At 42.2% G+C, this 22,079-nt stretch overlaps 1 protein-coding gene across 21 annotated transcripts in view; it reads right to left on the bottom strand.

The window, feature by feature from the left end:
- Window positions 1–22,079, bottom strand: part of Nfasc (neurofascin) — a 181,960-nt gene that overhangs the window by 107,537 nt on the left and 52,344 nt on the right. For 19 of the 21 annotated variants that reach the window (XM_005375320.2, XM_005375322.2, XM_005375330.2 and 16 more), the window contains exon 2: window positions 18,950–19,021. The exons of the other annotated variants lie outside the window; for them this stretch is intronic. In XM_005375320.2, coding sequence (XP_005375377.1) covers window positions 18,950–19,021 — 72 coding nt within the window. The remainder of the gene's footprint in view (window positions 1–18,949; window positions 19,022–22,079) is intronic. 21 annotated transcript variants of the gene reach the window in all.

Here is a 22,079-nt window from a genome sequence, read left to right as displayed (position 1 = left end):
TATATATTTGGGCTGTGGAGAACCCCAGCAATAGAACGCCAACCCCAGCATCCACATCCACAGGCCAAGATCAGCCCTACACCCAGCACAAATCCCACTGCAAAACTGGATGGAGTACACAGCACATTTCTGAGATCAGACTTGGACCTACCGCAGAACTGCGAACACCAGAGGAATTTTACTCTATTTATTTTTCTATGTTTGTTTGAAAAGTTTTTCTCTTTCTGTCCAGATGAGGTCCTTTTAAAATTTAGTTTAATTTGGTCTTGTTTTATTTTTTAGAGTTACTTGTTTTCTGTTTTTAGTCTCTTTTCTCTCTCTTTTTTCTTTTCTCTTTCTTTAGTGACTTAGATTTATTATCTTCCTTTATCTTCTCATCTACTTGTCTTCTAATTCTCTTTCACCAACTATCTTCCTTCATTTTATGATACTTCCATGTGAATAAACATTGTCTGTTCTCTGCCTGGCTCATTCAATACTCCTCTGCCATTCTTTCCCTCTTCTGTCCTCCGGTTTCCCAAAACTTGGGTGGTCATCCCATGCCCTGCAGCCTTGCTCCTAGTATATAGGACCTCACTCATCTCTCTATCTTGCCCCTTATCCCTCTTAATTTCCCCACAACAAGGTAAAAATCACTCCACTAAAGGGAAAGTCATTGCATACAGGTTCCCAGTATATGCTGGATTCTGTTATACAACTGTAGAATCTGCTCTGATGGTTAAAAGTATCAGGTTAATAGTTACCCCAGTTGGTCAGTAGCCAGGCTGTGCTTGAGATGAGTGTTATTATTAACTGTACTACTTTAGCCAGGATATCGTACCTGTTATAATCAGTTTTTCTCTCCTGTATGACAACACTTAGAAGTCAATCTAACAAAGGAAGTAAAAGATCTATACATTGAAAATTATGGTACTCTGAAAAAGGAGATCAGAAAATGGAAAGACATCCCTTGCTTATGGATAGGAAAAACCAACACAGTGAAAATACCCCTGCTCCAAAAACTGTTATACAGATTTAATGCAATCCAATTAAAATACCATTAGTATACCTTACAGAACTAGAGAAAATATTCCTAAAATTCATTTGGAGCGAAAAGAGACCAGAATAGCAAAAGCAATTCTGGGCAACAGAGGCAAATATAGAAGTATCAAAATCTCTGACTTAAAATTGTACTACAAAGCTACTGTGATAAAATCAACATCGTATTGCCAAAAATACCCCCAGACTTCAGGATCAATAACAGAAGAGAAGAGCAGATGCAACTCCAAACATGCTCAACCACCTTATCTTTGACAAAAGAGCCAAACATGTTCACTGGAAGAAAGATAGCCTCTTTAATAAATGGTGCTGAAAAAACTGTCTTTCCACATGCTAAAGACTAAAACCAGACCCATGTCCATCACTATGCACTAAACTAAAGTCAAAGTGGATCAAAGATCCAAATATTAAAACAGAAACACTAAATTTAGTGGAAAAGTAAATATGCAGAAATCTTGAAGACATAGGTGTAGGCAGAGACTTCATGAACAAAACCCAGACTGCATGAGAAATACTACAAAGAATCAACAAATGGCATCTTATCTTGTTAAAAAGCTTTGCACAACAAAAGAAATTATGAACACAGTGAAAAGAATGGGAAACATAGCCCACAGAATGGGAAAAAACTATAACCAACTGTCCCTCAGACAAAAGACTTATATCTAGAACATTTAAAGAATTGAAAAAAATCAGGACCCCAAAATTCAAAGACAATCTAAAAATGAGCATCAGAGATGAATACACACTTCTCAGATGAAGAAATACAAACAGCAAATAAATATATGAAAAAATGTTCAGCATCTTTGGTCATTCAAGAAATGCAAATTAAAATAACACTGAGATTCTATCTTACTCCAGAAAGAATAGCTATTATCAACAAATCAACCAATAACAAATGCTGGAGGGGCTGTGGGGAAAAAGGAACCCTTCTCCATTGATGGTGGGAGTGTAGACTGGTACAACCACTGTGGAAATCAGTGTGGAGATTCCTCAAAACACTAGGACTGGAGGTCTCATTCAACCCAGCTATTCCCCTTCTGGGCATTTTCCCAGAATTAAAAACATCACACCACAGCGATATATGTGCACCCATGTTTATAGCAGTACAATTTGTAATAGCTAAATCTTGTAAAGAACCCAAATACCCATCAACCGAGAAATGAATAAAAAATAGATGTGGTTTAAAAAAAAAAAAACAAAACAACACAATGGAGTACTACTTAGCCATAAACAAGGATAAACTTGAGACTTTTATAGGTAAATGGATGCAACTCGAGAGTACACTCATAGGTGAAATAAATCAGACCCACATGTGTAAACACTGTATTGTCTCACTAGTATGAGAAGCTGAACAAGTAAATAAGATACAAAATGTATAATAGATATTGTGAATCGGGAAGAAACTGTTCAAAAGAAAAGAGAAAAGAGAAACTGTGTGGGGAAAGGGGAAAGGAAGACAGGGAAAAGGAAAAAATATATATAGACAAGATAGTTAAGATAGTTATACAACTAGTTTCTCTTAGCTCATTGAAAAGAAAAGTTTGTGCTAATATTGTTTGGACAATTAAATGCCTATATCTTGTGTTCTGAACAACTACTATGAAGATAACAATATACAATGTATTAATTATTGTTACTGTCCTACTAGCCTGTTTTGAAACTTTTTATTGTTTTTTTTACATCTCTTTAAAATGAAAAAGAAAGTAGAAACAACACACACAAAAACAAAAAAGAAAAACCCACAGACCAAATTATATCTCCTATGAATATAGATTCAAAAATCTTAAAATATTAGCAAATAGAATTCAGCAATTCATGAAAAGAATTACACCCCATAACTAAATAGAAGACATACAAGGATGCAACTCTAGTTCAGTATTCTATAATTAATCAGTATAATCCACAATATTAACAGGCTAAAGAACAAAAATCACACAACTATATCAATCAATACAGAAAGAATGTGATAAAATTCAATACCCACTTATGATAAAACTTAGAAAAACAGATATGGAGAGAAACTTCAATTTAATTTTTTAAAAAATTTTGAAAATTTACTTAAAGGTGAAACATTGCTTTCCCCAGAATTGGGAAAAGGCAGGAATATCCACTTGCATTATTCTTACTTAGACAGCACTGGAATTTCTAGCCAGCAGACTCAGGCAAGAACAGGCACTAAGAGGAATGAAAAAAGGGAGAGATAAAACTGTTCCTATTTTCATACCTTATGCACAAGGACTTGACTCTTAAAGTTCTTAATTTATCAAGGTTGAAAAGGTAACATAAACATACAAAAATCAATTGCAATTTTATATATAAGCCATAAACACATAGAAAGAAAAAATTAAATACAGTACTACTTACAATCTCCCCCAAATCCTTAGGTGTAAAATGGAACACCAAACCTACATAAGACCACATGCTGAAAATCCCACAATACTGATGAGTCAAATATCTAAATTAATAGAGACATATATCACGCTACTGGGTCAGAAGACAACACAATAAAGATGCAAACTATCCCCAAATTGACACACTAGTAAATGCAACCTTTATCAAAATCCCAGCAAGATTTTAGTAACTGTAGATTACTCTAAAATTCATAAAGAAAGACAAGGAACACAGAGGAAGAATCAGCCAGCAAAATTTAGAGATTTATTTATAGACACAGTAATCAAAACTCTGTAGTATTGGCAAAGTTGCAGACATAGACGCATGGAACATAAAGGAGAATTCAAAAATAGATCCACACAAATATGTGCAACCGACTTTTAACAAAGCAGCAAAGCAATGCAATGGAGAAAAGATGGCCTTTTCCACAAATAGTGCTAGAGTAATTTGACATCCACAGGCAAAAGAACAAAAAGAAAGTGGAGGGTGAGGAAGAGGTGGCAGAAGTCCCTGTATAAACATAACTCAAAATAGAAGGCAGACTTAAATATAGAAGGTGTAAGTATAAAACTTGTACAATAAAAATAGGAGAAAATCTTCAAGATATAGTTCCTAGATTTGACACCAAAAGCATGAGCCATAAAATGAAAAACTGATTAACTAGACTCCATCAAAATTAATAATTTTGTGATAAAGGATAAATAGTGGGAGAAACCATGTATATGACAAAGAACAAGTAGTTCTAAAATACATAAAGAGCTCTCAAAACACAGCAGTGAAGATACAGCAACTCAATTAAAAAGAGCATAGGTGAAAGACACAAAAAACCAGTAGATACACAGATGCAATAAGCACATGAGAAAGTATTCATCATTAGCCAATAAGTGGAATGCAAATCAAAAACATAATGAAAAGGGAGAGAAACCAGAGAGAAATACCACACACCCATTAGCACAGCTAAAACAAAAAATAACACCACCAATGCAGGGGAGGATGTGGACACACAAGGTCACTTATCTGGAAGTAAAATGGTACAGCCAATCCAGAATGTAATTTGGAAATTTCTTAAATAACTACACATGTAACTACAATATGACCCAGCAAACACACATCTGGATATTCATCTCTGAGCAATAGAGACTTATGTTCAGACAACAATCTGTATGTGAATGGTCACCGCAGTTTTATTCACAATAGCTACAGACTGGAAACAACCCATGTGTATTTGAATGGTTGAACAAATAGTACATTCTTATCATGAAATATTTTCCAGCAAACAAAAGAATGCAGTTACCTACTTACTGATTAGCCATACTAGGGAATGAACCCAGGACTTTTGCCCTGAGCTACATCCCCAGCCCTTTTATATTTTTTTATTTTGAGACAGGGTCTCCCTAAGTTGCTAAGTAGCCCAAGATGGGCTCAAACTTGTGATCCTCCTGTCTCAGCTTCCCTAGGTGCTAGTATTACAAGTTTGTGTTATCATTCCCAATTTGCACTTTTGAGACATAAAATAATTTAGGTGAATCTCCAGATAATTATGCTAAATTAAAAAAAGCCAACCAGAAAAGGATGTGTACTCTGTGAATTCACTTATGTAACATTCTGGAAATAACAGAACGAGAGAAGAGATTGCTGACTGCCAGTGCTTATAGAAGTGGGTGATGGTGGGAGAAAGTGGCTATTGAAAAAAAAAAAAAAAAAAAAAAAAAAGGGCAAGAAAGGGGATCTTTGAGGTAGAGAAAATGTTTTTTATCTTGATGGCACAATGTCAACACCTTGGTTATGACACTGTACAACAGTTCTACAAGATGTTACCTTGGGCAAAACTGGGAAAAGATGACATGTTATGTGCCACAACTGCCTGTGAACTTACAGTTGTCTCAAAATAAAATGTTGAATTAAAAACAGTTTCATTCTCTTTGTATTTCATATAATTATTTCATCTGTGAATAATAACATCTTGCTTCCTATTTTTATATTTCATTTCTTTCTCTTGGTAGAAACAATTTAATAATACTGTATGCAAACATTTTAGGTAAAAAAATCTGCTATACATAAAGTAATGCATATATAATGCAAATAGCTTAAAATATATTTTCATGAGAGGCTAGCATGGATTATAGGTTCTAAAAATTAAAATACTTTCCCAGGTTTATTAAAAGCCATCCCTGTTAGAATACAGTGCCTGATGCTACCAGGTGTCTGCATGCTCGGTGGTGACATTTAAAGAAAGGATATTTATTAATTTTCCTTGATACCTAGTTTCACTAAGGGGACCTCACATTCTAACTGTGCAAAATAATCAGCTAAAATAGGACACTGTTATTTTGGTACAGCTGGGCCTGCATTCTGAAGCCATTAGCAAGAGTAGAAAGACAGGCGATTCTCTGGAAAGTTCAAGATGGATATGAATATTCTCACCCATGCTTGAGTTCTGGATGCTTGGAAGTCCAAGGTGGAAGGGCTGCATCATTATAGGGTAAGAAATCAGTACAAAGACAAAAGGGGAAACATACCCTCTTATAACTGCTCACTGATGGTGAAGTCTGTGTGACCTCTACACCTCCATCAGCTCTGCTTTGCACCATTGTTACAATGACAATCAAATCTCAACCTGAGTTTTGATGGGGACAAACGTTCAAATCATAGCAGTCACCAATGGTATCAATGTCCAGTGGTAAATAGATTCTTAGCTCTCCTCTTTCTGGATCTAACACAGGTGATCACCTCGCCCCCTTGAAGCACTTCCCTCACAGACACCTGGAGGACTACAGCAGCAGGGCCGCACTTTGCCGATTCATGATTTCTATCTGACTTGAGTAAAAGAACGCTCAACTGACTGGCCATGTGGCTCTCCTCCCTGGTTTCCTTCTCAGTCTCTTGTACTGGTTTCTCTTCTCACCAACTCCTGATGTTAGAGGGCTCAGCCTCCATCCCAAGTGCTCTCCTCCTTTCTACACACTCCCTGCTCTGGCGAGCTCATTGCTTTGCATGGTACTGAATCCCATCTCTGCACTGAAAACTTCCAGTTTTAAATCTCTAGCCTGGGCCTCTCCCTTGCTCTTCAGACACACATCTAGTGCCTACCTGCCATCTCCAGTTTGTTTCTAATGAGCATTGCAGGACTAACAAATCCAAAGCTCACCTTCCCTCGTCCTTCCATGCACACAGCCTGTCCCATTCCAGCTTACAACACACTCTGAGAGTCCTCTGACTCCTCCCTGATACTGCTCACCTCACACCTCGAACATCAACAAACCTTGTTGCCTCTCCTAGAAGGGGACTTTGTTCTTGCCTCATTTTCTCTGCTGCGGCTGTCTGGGTCCAAGGCATCCTGCTAGTCCACTGCCTCATTTTTCTCCCTTGGGTTTTCTCAGTAAAGAATGTCCTTTTCTCAGTAAAGAATTCCCTGGCCACACTATCTGAAATTGAAAATCATTTCCCCAAAATGCTCTATACCCACTCTCTGCTTTAGCTTATAACTCCTGAACACTTACATAATGTATCCTATATTCTACTCATTTTTCTTATTTATTGCCTGTCTTTCCAGCATAAAAAGAGAAGATCCTTGAAAGCCAGAGTTTTTATCTGTTTAATTTACTGTCCCAACATCTGCAACAGTGCTAAGCCTATAGTACATAGTCCTAAAGTGTTTATTTTATTGTATGTTTGTACCAGGAATCAAACTTAGGCCTTGTGCTTTCCAGACAGGCTCTTGTGCTGCTGAGCTATATCCCTGACCCAAAGTATCTGTTTAATAAATAAGTACATTTATGTATGTAGCTATAGTGAAAAGTGTTTCCTCTGTTCATGCTTCCCTGGTCCTTCTAGAGCTTCCCAGCACTCAGAGTATACAACAAACACAGCCATTAACCCTGCATATTACATATTACTGTTACCATTCTAAGGCCTAATTTTTTTTTTTTTTTTTTTTTACTTTTCTCTCTTCTTTTCCCCCTAAGGACTAATTTCTCCCACTAGGCTTTGAGTTCTCTGAGCCTCAGATCTGGTTTTCCATTTATTCTTTATTTCCCTTCATCACAAGCACATTATTGATCATAAATCAGTTGTTTCTACTGCTTGGGTTCAAGTATAATATTTATTTTGGCTAATATTAATCTTATAATTTATAAATCCTTTTTTCAATATTATCAACATCATATCATGTGAGAAGAAAGAGACAGGTATCCATCTCCTCCTCAAAAAATAACATTGGTTATTAAACGCTTTAAAAATTTGAAGGTATTTCAACATAGTCACTATAACTGATCATGATAATCACTCAGTGCCATATTGTCATTCTCATTTTACAAGAAAATGAAGCTCAAGTCAGGTGTTGTGGTGCACAACTGTAATTCCAGGTACTCAGGTAACTGTAGCAGGAGGATACAAGTTCAAGGCTAGCTTAGGTAACTTAGGGGGGTCCTGTCTCAAAAAAAAGGGCTGGGGCTATAGTTCAGCACAGGCCCTGGGTTCCATCCCCTGTGTAGGATGGCTGGGTTGTAGGGAGAGAAACCTGAAACTCAAATGATTTTTAGAAATCCTTCCTGTGGAACCAGGAGTGGAACCTGACTCTCATGGCCTCAGATGACATGACCTTTTTTCTCTGCCATCCCTCCTAATTCAATACTGATGGGAAAATGGAAGACCTGTTTGGGATGACATGTAAGTCATTTGTGAGAGAAAAGCAAGAAGTTTTTGACTAATCCAAAGAAGTCCCTTTCCAGAGATTTCAAGTTCTCTTTCTTGCCAGGCTCAATATCAGCAATCCTGGTCGCCAAGGGAGATGCTAGGAAGGAAGGCAGGGAGACAGAAGGACTCCGTTTCTGCCAGGGCCAAATACACAGGGTGCCAGACAGTGCTCTGGAAGGCACAGCTGTTCCCAGAGGGAGGGAGGGCAGATGTGCCACCTGCTGGTGCCACCACCCTGGCTGGGCTGGGAGTGTGAGCTGTGAGCAAAGTGGTGGCTTGGACAAGGTGGAGACCAGGAGACGCCCGAGTGCTGCCTGGTACTGCAGCTCAGGAGTGTCTCCTTCACTGTGGCCAGGAATACATGCAAGCAGCCACCTAAAACACATGACAGGCAGAGAAGCCACCTTCATTAAGAGTTTAGTCCAGGACATTCCTATCTTCACTGCTTTCTCATTTTGCAGATGCAGTGAGTACTTCTTGGCTTTTCCTGGCAAGCTACAAAAGCAGGAAGAAACAAGGAATCATGTTCCAAAGTTCTGTGCTGTGCAGTCAGGAGTGCTATGACTATTTTTTTTAAATCCTTTGGTAATTTGGATATGTGTGCTCCCATTTATTCTGTGTCTGTGCTTCTGTCTGTCCTGCCAGCCTATTCTGTGTCCTGCATTTCCTGGGGCAATTCTATTTCTCCCCTTCAGTCTAGATTTCATGAAAACAGGAGCTGTGCCTCCCCCGTCAAACCTGAAGCTGCCGGAAGGCAGGAGCTGTGCCTTTCACTTAGACTTGGAGCTCCCCAAGGTCAAGGCTCCTTCAATAGCTTTAGAATGCCCACAGTGAAAGGACACCTCTCTCCTCTTTTAACCAGGGACATAGGTGTGCTTCCATCTCCCCTCTGCAGTGGCCCCACTGGCCAATCTGACTTCTCAGAATCAGTGAGTCCCATGGCACCTGGTGAGCCTCCTGGGAAGGGATTAGCACAGGCAGCTTGGTCCAAGTGTTGGCACAGGTGCCAGAGCCCAAGTCGCCCATATCTGCACTGAGAGGTAAAGGACACCAGGCTGTGCTGGGTCCCAAGTTTTTCCCTGCTTTCTGGTCCATGGGTGCTGCTGCCCATCCCAAGAGCAGACCAAAGAAGGGCACCAGGCTCACCATCCCAGCAGCACAGGGGAAGGAGACAGCCCTGGATTAATCACAGAGGACTTTGCCCTCTGTCTTGGTTTCTTTTCTCTCGTTGCTGAGACAAAATACCCGACACCCAAATTTAAGGAAGGAAAGGTTTATTTAGCTCACAGTCTGTAGCGGTTTCAGTCCATACTTGGCTGGCTCCAACGGGTGGCACATGGCAGAGGGCAACCGTCCATGTGGAGGAAGATAGCAAAAGCAACAAGAGCAAAAGGAAGGAGCAGTAGCAAACAGCCTCTTTCCCTCCTTTACACTGTATGCAAACTACCAGCCCCAGGGTGGGTGTAGCACTCACACCCATAATCCCTGCATTGGACTATGGATCAATCAAAAACCTAGACTAGAAGCCCACCCCATGACTGCATGAGGATCTGTGGGGACGTGCAGACACAAACAGTAACACCCTCACAATCATTTTGCACTTCCTCCTACAGTGCAGTGGTAGGAAAATAACAAGGATTTCTCTTAGAGAAGTCTGTGTTTCAAATAATAAGAACTATCTGTGTAACTTATAGTAGCTCCTTTTATATCAGATCTGATTGAGACTACTATGAAGTGGCTCTAAGCAGTATTTAATATTAACCAACTGGTTTTCCATGTTTACTTGTGAGCCGGTCCAAGGCTTATGCCCTTTGTCTAAGACCACAGCTGAGGATACCTGGCTCCAACCCCAATTAACTAAAAGGAGACAGCAGTGGCAGGCTCCACACTCCTACAACAAATGTCAACCTGGAGATAAAATGGTCTCCTAATTAGCATACTTTACTACCTGGGGAAGTCTTTAAACTATCTCCCAAGATTCCACTCAGATTCCTGCATTTTCTTCAGTATCCCTTTCCTTTGTCTGAAAACCAAATAAATACTGGCTACCCAGAGAAGTTCTTTGTCTTAGCCCCCAGAGAATCTTGAATTCTGTTAGAGGATTTTGAACCTCCTGGAGCCTAAAATCATACCACTTGACTCATGTATTTAAGCCTTCAATGTCCACTCGTTTGGGAGATTGTAGGCCTGCTCAGTCCACAATAACTAAGTGATAATATTAACACATTAAAATCGCCACAGAAAGCTGGAGTGGGATGAAGGGGGAGGAATCTGTGCTTAAATGGCACTTCTATCTCCTTCCAGTGCATGGGGTTTATTATCTGACTCTAAATTTAGTAATCTTATTTATTTTATTATAAGATTACTTAAATACTAAGTTTTGGCAAGGCATTGAAATAATATATTATTTAGTATTTCATCTTTCCAGTGACCTTAATGTAGTGATTCAGAAAATGGGCTTTGGAATTAGAGGCCCATGCATGAATTCTAGATCTTATTCATTTACATGTGAGTAACCAGCTGTGTGACTTTGGGTAAATTGCTCAACCTGAGTTTTGCTCTCCTTGTCTATACATTAAGGATAGTGTTTCTCTTTGATTCATTCTCTATGTATTGGATCTAAATTCTTTGTTTTGGTTTACAAAACCACCCCCAGCTGGCCCTGTTTCTGCTCTGTTATGATACTGGACTTTGAAGTCCCAGTCTTTCCAGAGAAATGCACTCCCCCCACCCTCCACGTGTGTATTAATCACCTTTCAGGACGCCACAACTTAAAGGAGGAGGGTTTAGTCTGGCTTATGGTTTCAGGGGATTCAGTCCAAGGCAGAAATGTCACGGTAGAAGGGCACAGTGAAGCAAAGCTGCTTAGTTCATGGCAGCCAGGAAGCAGAGCAGGGGAACAGCATAGAGGAAGGGATCAGGGGCTGGAGACAATCCTCAAGGTCAAACCTCTGTGACACACCCAGAAGTATGCTTTACTAATCCCCTGTATAGCTCCCAAGCCATCAAGTTGACAATTAGCTGTCATAACTTGTTATCACCTTTCCTGCTGGCCCCAACTCATTCAAAACATGTCAGCTCAGAAGCTGCTTCCTCAAAGAGGCTTCCTTTGAGCCCCTAGACCTGTAGATCCCAGTCTGTTCACCAGCACTTCCCAGACTCCATTGTGCAGACAAACAAATCAGCCCCTAGCTCTGTTAGATGACAGCAGGTTCTAATTCAGCATGACTGCGCGGGGCCCTCTGTGGGATGCTGCTTTTGGATTTCTAACAAGCTTTAGGTGATCTGATGCTGCTGGGAGGAGCACTCCAGAAAGTGGCAAGACCTCCCCCAAAACCTCCAGTTACTTGGTTAAGGTCATCTGTCTTTTTTGCCAGACTTAAGAGCCTGGCAGCTCTTTGCCCTGTCTCTAGCCCACCACCTGGATAAGAAGTACTCAAGAAAGGTTTGATAGGTCAACTGACTAATCTCTACAATGTCTCTGGTCTGGTTTCTTGTCAGTAAAGGGAGTCAAAAAAGGTGTCAGTGGCCATTAATAATAATAATCAGCAGCAGTGGCATATATAATAATAAATAATTAAATAATAGTTATTAGGTACGCTGGTTATAACTTCTTAAAGTAAGAACCGTATCTTCTACTTCTTTTCTACTCCAAATGGTTCCTAGAATTTGATTGCCTTGTTTCATTATCAGGTCCTGGACCCTGAATCAAGGTCTGGAAAGTGCTGGGTGGATGATGAGGGAGGGAACAAATGAATGAGAGACTGATCCTCGACCCTTTAGGGAGTACGTGACATAGAATGGCACAATTAGTATGTCCCTGTCCTTCCCTATAAACCGAAACCTCCTTCCTACCAAAATCCAGCCTGCTACTTGGGGTGAGGAGCATGAGCATTCAGACACAAACAACAGGGACCAAAGAGTTACTGTGCAGTCTTGGGAGCAAACAAACAGTGACAGCCCAGGACGGAGGGTTATTGTTTTAAAAATTATTTCCTTAGTTCTCAAAGAACTGGAACAAAGCAGGATTGTGCTGGCTGCCTCCCCTGCAAGAATTCACATTCTAGACCCGTTGAAATGCCAGTCTAAATGCTGCTCAGAGCACAATCACTAACCCCAGCAAGCAGCAGCTAGGCGGGGGCTGCAATGCCCCCTCCCACCAATTTCACTGCAGCCTCAGGCACGAGCCTCAGTTCTCCTCACTCAGCGTTTCTGAGTACCCCAGCCCTGCTTCCCCTCCTCCATGCTGCTCCCTTTGGCCCACTCTAGGCCATCTCTTCCAGGCCAATGGGCAGAGCTGTGTGCAGCTCAAAACCCTCCAAACAAAATCATCTCAAAGAAACCAACAGACTGGGCTGGTTCCAGGAAACCTATCCCACCTGCAGGGCCCATTCCCTTCCTTCTCAACCTCCAACAGCCTGGGCAGGAAAGAAGAAATGTGGAGAAGGTGCCCCAGATCCTGTGTCTCTTCTAACCCCATGGTAACATTGGGGTTGGAAAAGTCGCTCACATAAAGAGGGTTGGAAATGTCTATGCTCAAATTCAAAAGCTCGTGTTAAGTATTTAAAAAATGAAAAATAACAATGTGGTATGGAAATGATGCCTCAAGGCTACAATAGCAGCGATATTACCGGGAAGTAAACATCCAAAAGCCAAATGAATAGCTCAGGTGTTCCAGTTTTTAGGTGGTGCATTTCTGGGGCATATACTTGTGTAAGCTGAAATCCTGACTGCCCACTGTCATGGTCACTCCAGCTGGCAAAAGTCAGGGTAAGTGAACAAAGGTACCAAGAATGAGCACACATCCTCTATGAGGCAGCTCTCAAAGAGTAGAGGTGAATGACACAAAGGGACAGAACACTGATGTAAAAGGACAGCAGCTCAGAGAAGGAAGAGATTGGGAGGGGTGGGGCTACTGGGCACAGGGTCAGATAGTTTAGGTCAGTGATGACAAACCTTTTAGAATTTTCAATGATAACAAACAGCTGGTGTGACACACATGCCATAGGTTCACCTCCACTGTACTAGGTTCTGGAAGCAGCAAACATGACATAGGTCAGGAGGGACGGGCACAGGTTGTTTGTCACTGGGTTGAGGTTTGAGCATCAACTCAAGGCTAGTCTTAGGGCAGGAAGGATGCCAGTTTAGATGGAAAGGGAAGTTCAAGCAGAAAACCAGTGGGAGAAAGACTGGAAAAAACTCAAGAAGCTGTGAATGCCAGGCTAGAGGGTTTTCTTTTTTTTTTTTTTAATTATGCAAATAACACAGAATGCATTCTTACAGGAAAAGGTTCCAGCCGTATATATGAAGTTAGCCAGTCCCCCAACATGCTCCTCTTTCATCTGAGTCCCCTGGAGAAGCAACGTTATCATTACCTCCATAAACAACCTGCAGACAGACCTCAAGCAACAGTCCATGAGGAATCACTAGAACTTCCTGGGACAGCAACCATGTCCAAATAGGGAAGGGTCAGTAGGGTTAAGCAGGTGACTCCCGAGAACAGATTTTCAAAAGTCAGGCTTAGCAGCAGCCGCCAACATGCTCAGGAATTGGCCAGGACATCAGTTTAGAATCGAGCAGAACCTAGAGTATTGGTTCAGAATCCCAGCAGGAGAGAACTCCAAGGTCTCACAGGCCATCAAGAGGTGGTAAGAAGAAAGATCTACTTCGTATTTTAAAATCTCAGCTGTTATCTGCCTCAGTAGTGAAAAAATTGTTCTTGATAATACAGTAAGTGCCATGAATTGAAAGCTTTCAAGCCTAAATTACAAGGACCCAAAAGAAAAACTAGATCTGGAAGGTACCACTGAGTTCCTAACCAATAGACATCCCCTCTCCCAGTTTATAGAACTGCAGTTTATTTTCCCTCATGCCAAGATGCCCAGGCAAGAGGCACCTTTCCCTCCTCTACCACCCCCCGGCTCAGAGAATGAGTCATGATTTGGCCAGGCACACCTGGCGTCTTAGTCACCAGTGTCTTAGTCACTTTCCCATCAAAATACACAGCAAAATACCCAACACCTGCAGCTTCAAGGGAGAGAGGTTTATTTTGGCTCACAGTTTGAATCTATGGTCACAGACCCCAGGGCAGGATGGCAGGACAAGGTGCTCAGTCCACAGCAGCCAGAAAGCAGAAACAGAGGAGAAGCCTCGAATGAGAACACACCTTCCAAGTCACAGCCCCAGTGCCACGTCACTTCTGATCAGGCCCTGACCTCTGAATGTGGACAAAACATACGGTATACCACTTCTATTTGCTTGTTGTTGGTCAAGGGATGGGAATATGGCTAAGTTGGCCATCGAGATAGAAGTCAGCTGGGGAAACTTCTGACAAATATGTTTATCTCTGTCAAACATACATGAAGGTCAACATTTTATTTCCACCAGGAATTTGAGTATTTTAGGACTCAACGCTTGAAATATGGCAGCCATTTTGTATCTATGAGGTGATAAATCTGGGGTGTAAGTTGACAAGCTAAAGATAAGGCAGCAAAGCAAAAAGAGGCTAGTTCCACTTGTAACCTAAGTCCTGCTCCACACCTGGAACCACCTATCTTCAGATTACTTTTTGTGAGCGGTAATAAGTCTATATTGCCTGGGCATCCTGGTTGTCATCTAAAGGCAGGCAAATAGGAACTGGTGAGATGACTTATTCTAGCTTTTACTACAACCTTGGAATGTTTTACGAGGCAACAAATACAGTGAACTTAGTGAACAACAGAGGGAAATGGGGAGAAGCGGAACAGACAGGGAGAAAGCTTAAAAGGGCCACAGCATCCCAGGGAGCAGTGAAGCTCAGTCAGCTCGGTTCAGTGCAGCACAGTGCAACACAGCTTAATTCAATTAGCACTAACTGTGTATGTGCTACAAACAAAGTCCTTTGGGGTGTACAATGGTGGACAATATATGGCCCACTACGGAATCTCTCTTCTCCCTTTCCTTTGAAACCAGAATGAGTACCAGGCTCTGCTCCTAGATCATTTCTTAGTCCTCTTCACAAGGTTTTATTTCTTTTCCTACACTTCAAACAAGGGCATTTCCCAGGTCTCCTAGCAATGTTCTCATCTTATTCTCTGCAGCCCCCAAGGAAAATCTTCCTTGCATTCACCCATGGTTTCAACCATATCCTACCAGTAATGATGCTCATATTGGTTTCTCATGCTTTTCTTTTCTCCCACAATTAAATTCATCTCTTTACTAGCTTTTTCCACTTGGATCTCCTACAGAGACCCTAAGAAACAACAAATTTCCAACCAGATTCATAATCTTCTCTACCAAAGTGACTTTTGCTGCTTTCAGTCACCTTATCAGTGAATAGCACCTCCACTTAATGAGTTTATCAGCCAGGCTAGAGAACTACACCCTTGTTTCTGAGCCTTCCGTATCCAACTCCTATCTATTCTGGCTCCTAAGTATCTATTAATTCTGCTCCTTATATTCTTGCTGCCTCCTGATACTATAGTTCAAGCCTCAGCTAGATCAGTATATAACCTGATAAGCGGCTCCCTAATAATATTCCCTCTGCAAGATGTGCAGTATAGTTTTGCTTTGCTGTAGCCACATGCTACAGACTACCTTAGGCCTTACAGTGTCCAGGTCAAAGGCAAGGTGGGTGTACTTTAGCCCTGCCCAAGGGTGTCTAATAGAAACATGATAGTGCAAGCCACAAGTGTAATTTTACATTGTCTAATATTTGTATTAATGAAGTAAGAGAGAAACAGGTAAAATTATTTTAAGAATATATTTTATTTAACCCATTATTTAAACTATTAACATTTCAACATGTAACTGATACATAAAATTATTTAGATAGTTCACATTAGACATAGTTACTGAGTCTCAAAATCCAATGGGTAGTTCACATTTATAGAATTTTTTTCCTTTTTGGTGGTGGTGGTGGTATTTGGGGTTAATCCCAGGACTTTCACACTGAGATATATTCCAGCTGTCTTGGTTACTTTTCTTTCGTTGCTGAGACAAAATACCCAACGCCCAAAATGAAGGAAGGAAAGGTTTATTTAGCTTACAGTTTGTGGAGGTTTCAGTCCATACTTGGTTGGCTCTGAGGCAGAAGGTAGTAAACCAACAAGAGCAAAGAGGGGAATGGCAGCCGAACAGCAAACAGCCAGAGCAAAAGGGAGGAATGGCAGCAAGCAGCTTCTTTCCCTGCCTTACTTTATAAACAGGCTACCCCCACCTAAGGGGCGTGTAGCTCTCACGTAATCTCCATGCCCTCCTCTTCCACAGGCTCAGGATGTATACAAAGTAAGCACTCTGGCTTCCTGCTAAGTTACTTAGCCAAACCTCTAGACTCCCCAAGTTGACACAATGTATCAACCATAACACCAGCCCTTTTTAATTTAATTTATATTTTATTTAGAGACAGGGTCTCATTAAGTCGCTAAGTTGCCCAGGCTGGGCTCAAACTTGCAATCCTCCTGCCTCAGCCTCCCAGAGTGCTGGGAACAGAGATGTGTGCCACTGCACCTAACATACAGCACTTATTATGGGTCCAGTCTCATTTCAAGTGCTCACATCCTAAGTGGCTGCTGTACTGGACAGCGTGGCTATAAAGGCCAGCTGACAGCAGCAGGTGCCAGGGGAGGTCTTAGATCATCCCCTGCACTTGGACAGCCAGGTCACAGTAGCTACACCAGTGGCTCTTGGCATGAAGAGAAGAATCTCCCAGCTGGGCCCCACCTGAGTTGTTGGCCTACAGAATTCTGTGAAGATAATATGGCTGGTTCAAGTCACTAAGTTTCAGGGTATCTTAAAACACATCAATAGATATCTGACATAGTAGTGGAGAATATTTCTATTTGCTAAACAACAGCAAGTCCTAAGAGTTCAGGAAAAGTAGGGGTTAACTGTCCAAGGAGGATAAAGAAGAGTAATGCTAGCCCAGTAAAAGCAGTCCTCAGAGCCATAGTCAGCGTCAGAGAATTCACTTTTATTCAACACATTTCTATTTTGCCAACCCTGAATCCTCCTCATATGCTTCTATATTACTTGCCATGGGGCTTAGTCATTTACTCAAAGAAAAAATATCACTTGCCTACCACATACAAGGCATATGCTCGTGCCCAGTAACAGCAGAGGAGCCCACAGGCTCTTTTATGGGCAGGCCGGGTGCTGGGTTCCATGGAGGCCAGTGCTGGGTCCCCCTGATGGCTCCAGGTGTCCCAGTGGACTAGGCTGCGTTGAATTTGGCTGTGGCACGTGTATGGCCGCTGTTGTTTCTGGACCTCTGAAAGAGGCCTGTTTGGTCTCTTCCCCTCCATGTCCTTTCCCTGGGCTTGCCAGCATTTATCAGGCCCATAGAGCCCCCTATTGGAAAACCAACAGTGATCCTAGGCCAACCCACCCATGCCCACTTGGCCCCCTGTGCTCTTGTCCACAGTCTATTCTGACTGCTATAGGATGCAGGTGTGTGGCTGGGTGTCACATTAGACTCCATCAGCCACTTTGGCCCCCACGCCCCTGAGTCTTTTTTCTCCAGCCCCAGACATCACTCAGTGACCAGCTCTGTGGGAAGTGCCCACGTCATCTGGGTTCTACCCAGAGGTGCTTTCTGCAGGGGAATGGATGTCCAATGGGATGAACCTTTGACCAATGGGAAAGTGTGGCCCCTTTCCCCCCAGTGGACTGTCCTAAGGGACGGTCACTTACACAGCCCTGAAAGCCACTGCCACTCGTCAGGCTTGGCACCAAGTGGATGCCAAGTCAGGGATCACCATCACACTGGCCTGTGCTCCCTGCCTGCCTCTCCTGCCTTTTCGCAAATAGTTCTCTAGGGGTGCACATCCTAAGCCTGTGCCTCAGACTCTGCCTTCTAGGGGCCCCAGACCAAGAGGCCAAGTAACCCAGGAGCTCATCAGGGTAGAACTTTACATTCTATTCTCAGATAGGATTTTTGTCATCTTCTGTCTAGTTGCTTCAATGGTGACCTAAATTCCTGGTTTCTGTCTGAGGCTATACCTTCTCTGCCCATCCCATTATCCTTGCTCAGAGGCCTGGCCACCAGCAGGGCACATGAGTGCATCAGGGACACACGCCACCATCACGGCCTCTACTATCTCCTAGGACAGTGCCCTCGCATTAAAAGGACACGGACATCATTTTCTTGAGTTGGTTTTTAATGAGTTGTCATTTCCTTTAAGCTACTTAAAGCACTCCACCTTGGCATCTCTTTACACTTAGGTTAGGAGCAAGTGCTTGAGATCCCTGGTTCACTTCATTTGTCAGATGGAGAGCAGGTTGCTTGCCGTGAGGCCTGCCTGTGTTTCTCCAGTCCTCCTGGGCCCCTGCGGAGGTGCACATAGGTCTCCCAGGCTGCTCCCTGACTCCTGGGGCAGCCTCAGCACTGGAGTCAGCACAGGCTCAGCGCACTCTACTGAATGGATGGATGGAGAAAGGGATGGGTGTCACCATGGAGGCAGCTCCTGGCCTCTAGCCCAGGGATTGAAAAAGATGCAAACTCTACCTGGAGGTCTTACAGCAGGCAACTGAGCCAGACTGCTTGGTGCTCTGCATCTCCCTGTGCAGCTCTCAGAAACAGAGAGGCTCACAAAGCTTTTTCTGGGTTCATTTGACAACTCTGTTATTGCCTTCAGGAAATCTGACATCCTCCCCTTTTCACACACAGAGCAGCAGGAAAGGGAAATCAGCTGCCAGGGGAGTTACCCTTTTAAGCAGAGGGTGCTGCTGAGATAAGGTGGGGTCTGGTTACAATTAGCAGCAGGAACTGATGTTAATGGATTCTCCACGTTTGTACTCTGAAGACCTGATGACAGCTCCCAGCCACCGGATAAATATCGCCAATTACCTCCCGGTACAGTTGCCTCCTCTTCCTGTTCCTGGAATCAGGGAACTGTGAGAAGCCTCCCTCCAGTTTAACCTGTGGAAGAAAACAGGGCTGATGCATACTGGGGCAGAAATGCAGACTGCCTCCTTCAAAAAGGGGGCCTGCACGGAGAGAAACTCAAAAGTCCCAGATGTGAGATGACAATGACTCCCGTGGGAGACGATGTGGGTAAAAGTGAACTATAACCTATCAGGCTCGACTTTCCCAGCACCCAGTTAGGAGTGGCATCGTTCTCAGAAAAAACCCACTTCAGCACCAGGGGCTGCTGCCCTTGGCAAACACAGAACACTATAAAGAAGAGCTAAGACAGAACACAAAATCTGCCAAGCACCAGGACATCTGAAAACACCTGTACAGTTACACTGGATGCCCCATGGACTTTGTGCACTGAGGCACCGGATATTCAGAGAACTCTGGACACAGATGTTTGCCCGGATCTCCTCACCTGAGGTCTCTGACCCCCTCTGTCCCAGCCCTATAAAAAGGTTCTGTTTTTCTCTGTACCCCAGGCTGGTCTTTTCACCTTCTGTCTGCCAGCACCCAGGCATGTTGCCTTTACATGATCCTTGTGGTCTCGGCTGGTCTCTGCCTCATGCTGTTCCTTACATAAACCACAGAACTATCCCGAAGGGTAGTATCATCTGCTGATGAAGTAAAACATTTAACCTGAAAAATGGAGCACTTGAACCAGATTAAAAGTAATTGGTCCTGATACTCATAACAGGCATCAGGCTGCTTAAGAGAAAAAAGCGGAAGTGACCTGTCCACTCCGTTAACTGACAGAAGGAAGGGTGAAAAGGTGATGTTGAGACAAGCCTTTTGGAAGCTCTACTCATGGTTGCTATTGGTTTAATTTCACTGACAGGAAGATATTACAAGTCCACCAGGAAAAGAAAGATTTATGTACTAATTTTCCTTAAATTTAAAAAATAATAATTTTGGGCTGGGCATGGTGGTACATGCCTGTGATCCCAGCTACCTGGAAGACTTGAGACAGGATTGCTCAGGCTGTGTACCCACTCATTTGGTAACAGCTAGTCCACATTTCCAGCCTTAAACTTCCAGAGTCAAAAGCAAATCAGGTTCTTCAAAAAAATTAACTTTTTTTGCCTATAAAACCAAATTCCTCTGCTCATCAAAGCACTCACTGTACTATAAAGAATGAGGTGTAGTTCAAATCTAAAAATACAGATAAAGCCAATTAGACCTTTAAACTTTCTTATAAATGTGTCTTTTGATGTGTGTAATGAGCTTGAACCTGCTGGTTCTAGAAGTCATTCTGCACTGCAGGGAGGACAGTTTGGGAGCTAGCTACATCTGCTGGGTACACATCCTTAGGTAGGAGAGAAGAAGTAAGGATAGAAAGGAGACTGTACCTTTAAGCCATGGTCAAAGTTATCCTGAGTTACCTATCTTTCACTCTCTAGGCCCATCACCCCCAAATTCCCAAAGATTCCATAAATGCCAAGAGTTACATCAAAGACATCCATTTTCAAAAGAAATGGTACATAAAACTATTAAATGAGGACCACATCTCCAAACTTCAAGCACATAGAAATTGTTCACATTTTAACCTAGTGATAAATTGAGTTTTTGTTTTAACACACTGAAGAGCAACAATCTGACCTTAAGGTAAAGAGGCAGACACAAGGCAAATGATAAATGATTAAAAGAATGCCTTTAGGAAAAACATCTTAGATCACCCATCTTAAGGATACTCCCAAGATTTTAGATAGATAGATAAATAGATAGAGAGACAGACAGACAGACAGACAGACAGACAGATCTCCCAGGCGATGGTGCTCCTCACCCTTGAGTTTCCGCACACTATCTCTCGTTTAGTGTGCACTGCTACAACTCTAATAGACATCAGCCCCCACCTCTCACTGATCTGTCCTGAAATTCCTTCCTGCAGTGAAACATCCAGAACCTGTCTGAGCTAAGGTTCCCATCTCTTCAAAGGGACCTCCTTGGACTCCATCCATCAACAATATAAATACCCAAAGGCAAAGAGGGAGACAAATATGAATGGAGACCAGTGACAAAGACATCAGGAGACAGCAAGCCCAAGAGGCCATTTGCAACCTCTGGTGGTGAACTGTGAATAACAGTGTTGCTTTATTGCAAGGCCTGGGGGCACAGATTGCCTTCTAACAGCAGCACCAGATGGGTAAGAGCCAGGACCGCCCAGGCTGTTTACCCACTCGTTTCTTAACAGCAGATACATATTTCCAGTCTTAAACTCCCAGAGTCAAAAGCAAATCAAGTTCCTCAAAAAATTAAACATAGAATTACCAAATGATTTAGCAATTCAACTCTGGGTATATATATCCAAAATAAGTGAAAGCAGAGACTTGGAGAGATATTTGTACATCTACGTTCACAATACTATTTTTCACAAGAACTCAAAGGTAGAAACAATCCAAATGTCCACTAACCAATGAATGAATAAATGAAATGCAGTATATCCATACAGTTGTATGTGATTTAACAATAAAAAGAAGTGAAGTACAGACACAGGCTATATCAGGGGTGAATCGGAAGGACATTATGCTAAGTGAAATAAACCAGGCATAAAAAGGATAAATACTGTACGATTCCACTAACATGAAGTTCCTAGAACTGCCAAATTTATAGAAACAGGAAGTAGAATGGTGGTTACCAGGGGTAGGAAAGGCAGGAATCAGGAGTTATTTTTTAATGGGTAGTGTGTCAGTTTGGAAAGATGGAAAAGATCTGGAGAAGAAAGGTGGTGATATAGAGGTAAAGGTACATAACACTGTCAATGCACTGTGATGCCATAGACAAATGTATGCTTAAAAATGGTTAAATGGTAAATTTTATATTATGTATATTTTATCACAACTTTAAAACAAGGCAAATCAAACATAAGCTCTTTTGGGGATAAAATAAAATCACAACCCAGTTTTAAAAAAACAGGCCAGATTATTTGAAATCAGGAAGAGTCTACAAAATCTTAACAACCTACAGCTGTGCTAACTTGTCTCTAACTAAGACACGGTAATTTTAGAAGCACCAGAATGGGCATGTGGAACTGCTGGGTTCTGGTTCCAGCTTTGTTACTAGCTAG

The sequence above is a fragment of the Chinchilla lanigera genome, unplaced genomic scaffold (genome assembly GCF_000276665.1).
Source record: "Chinchilla lanigera isolate Chin_1 unplaced genomic scaffold, ChiLan1.0 scaffold00005, whole genome shotgun sequence".
Taxonomy (NCBI): Eukaryota; Metazoa; Chordata; class Mammalia; order Rodentia; family Chinchillidae; genus Chinchilla; species Chinchilla lanigera.
This window is presented reverse-complemented; position numbering and strand designations above follow the sequence as displayed.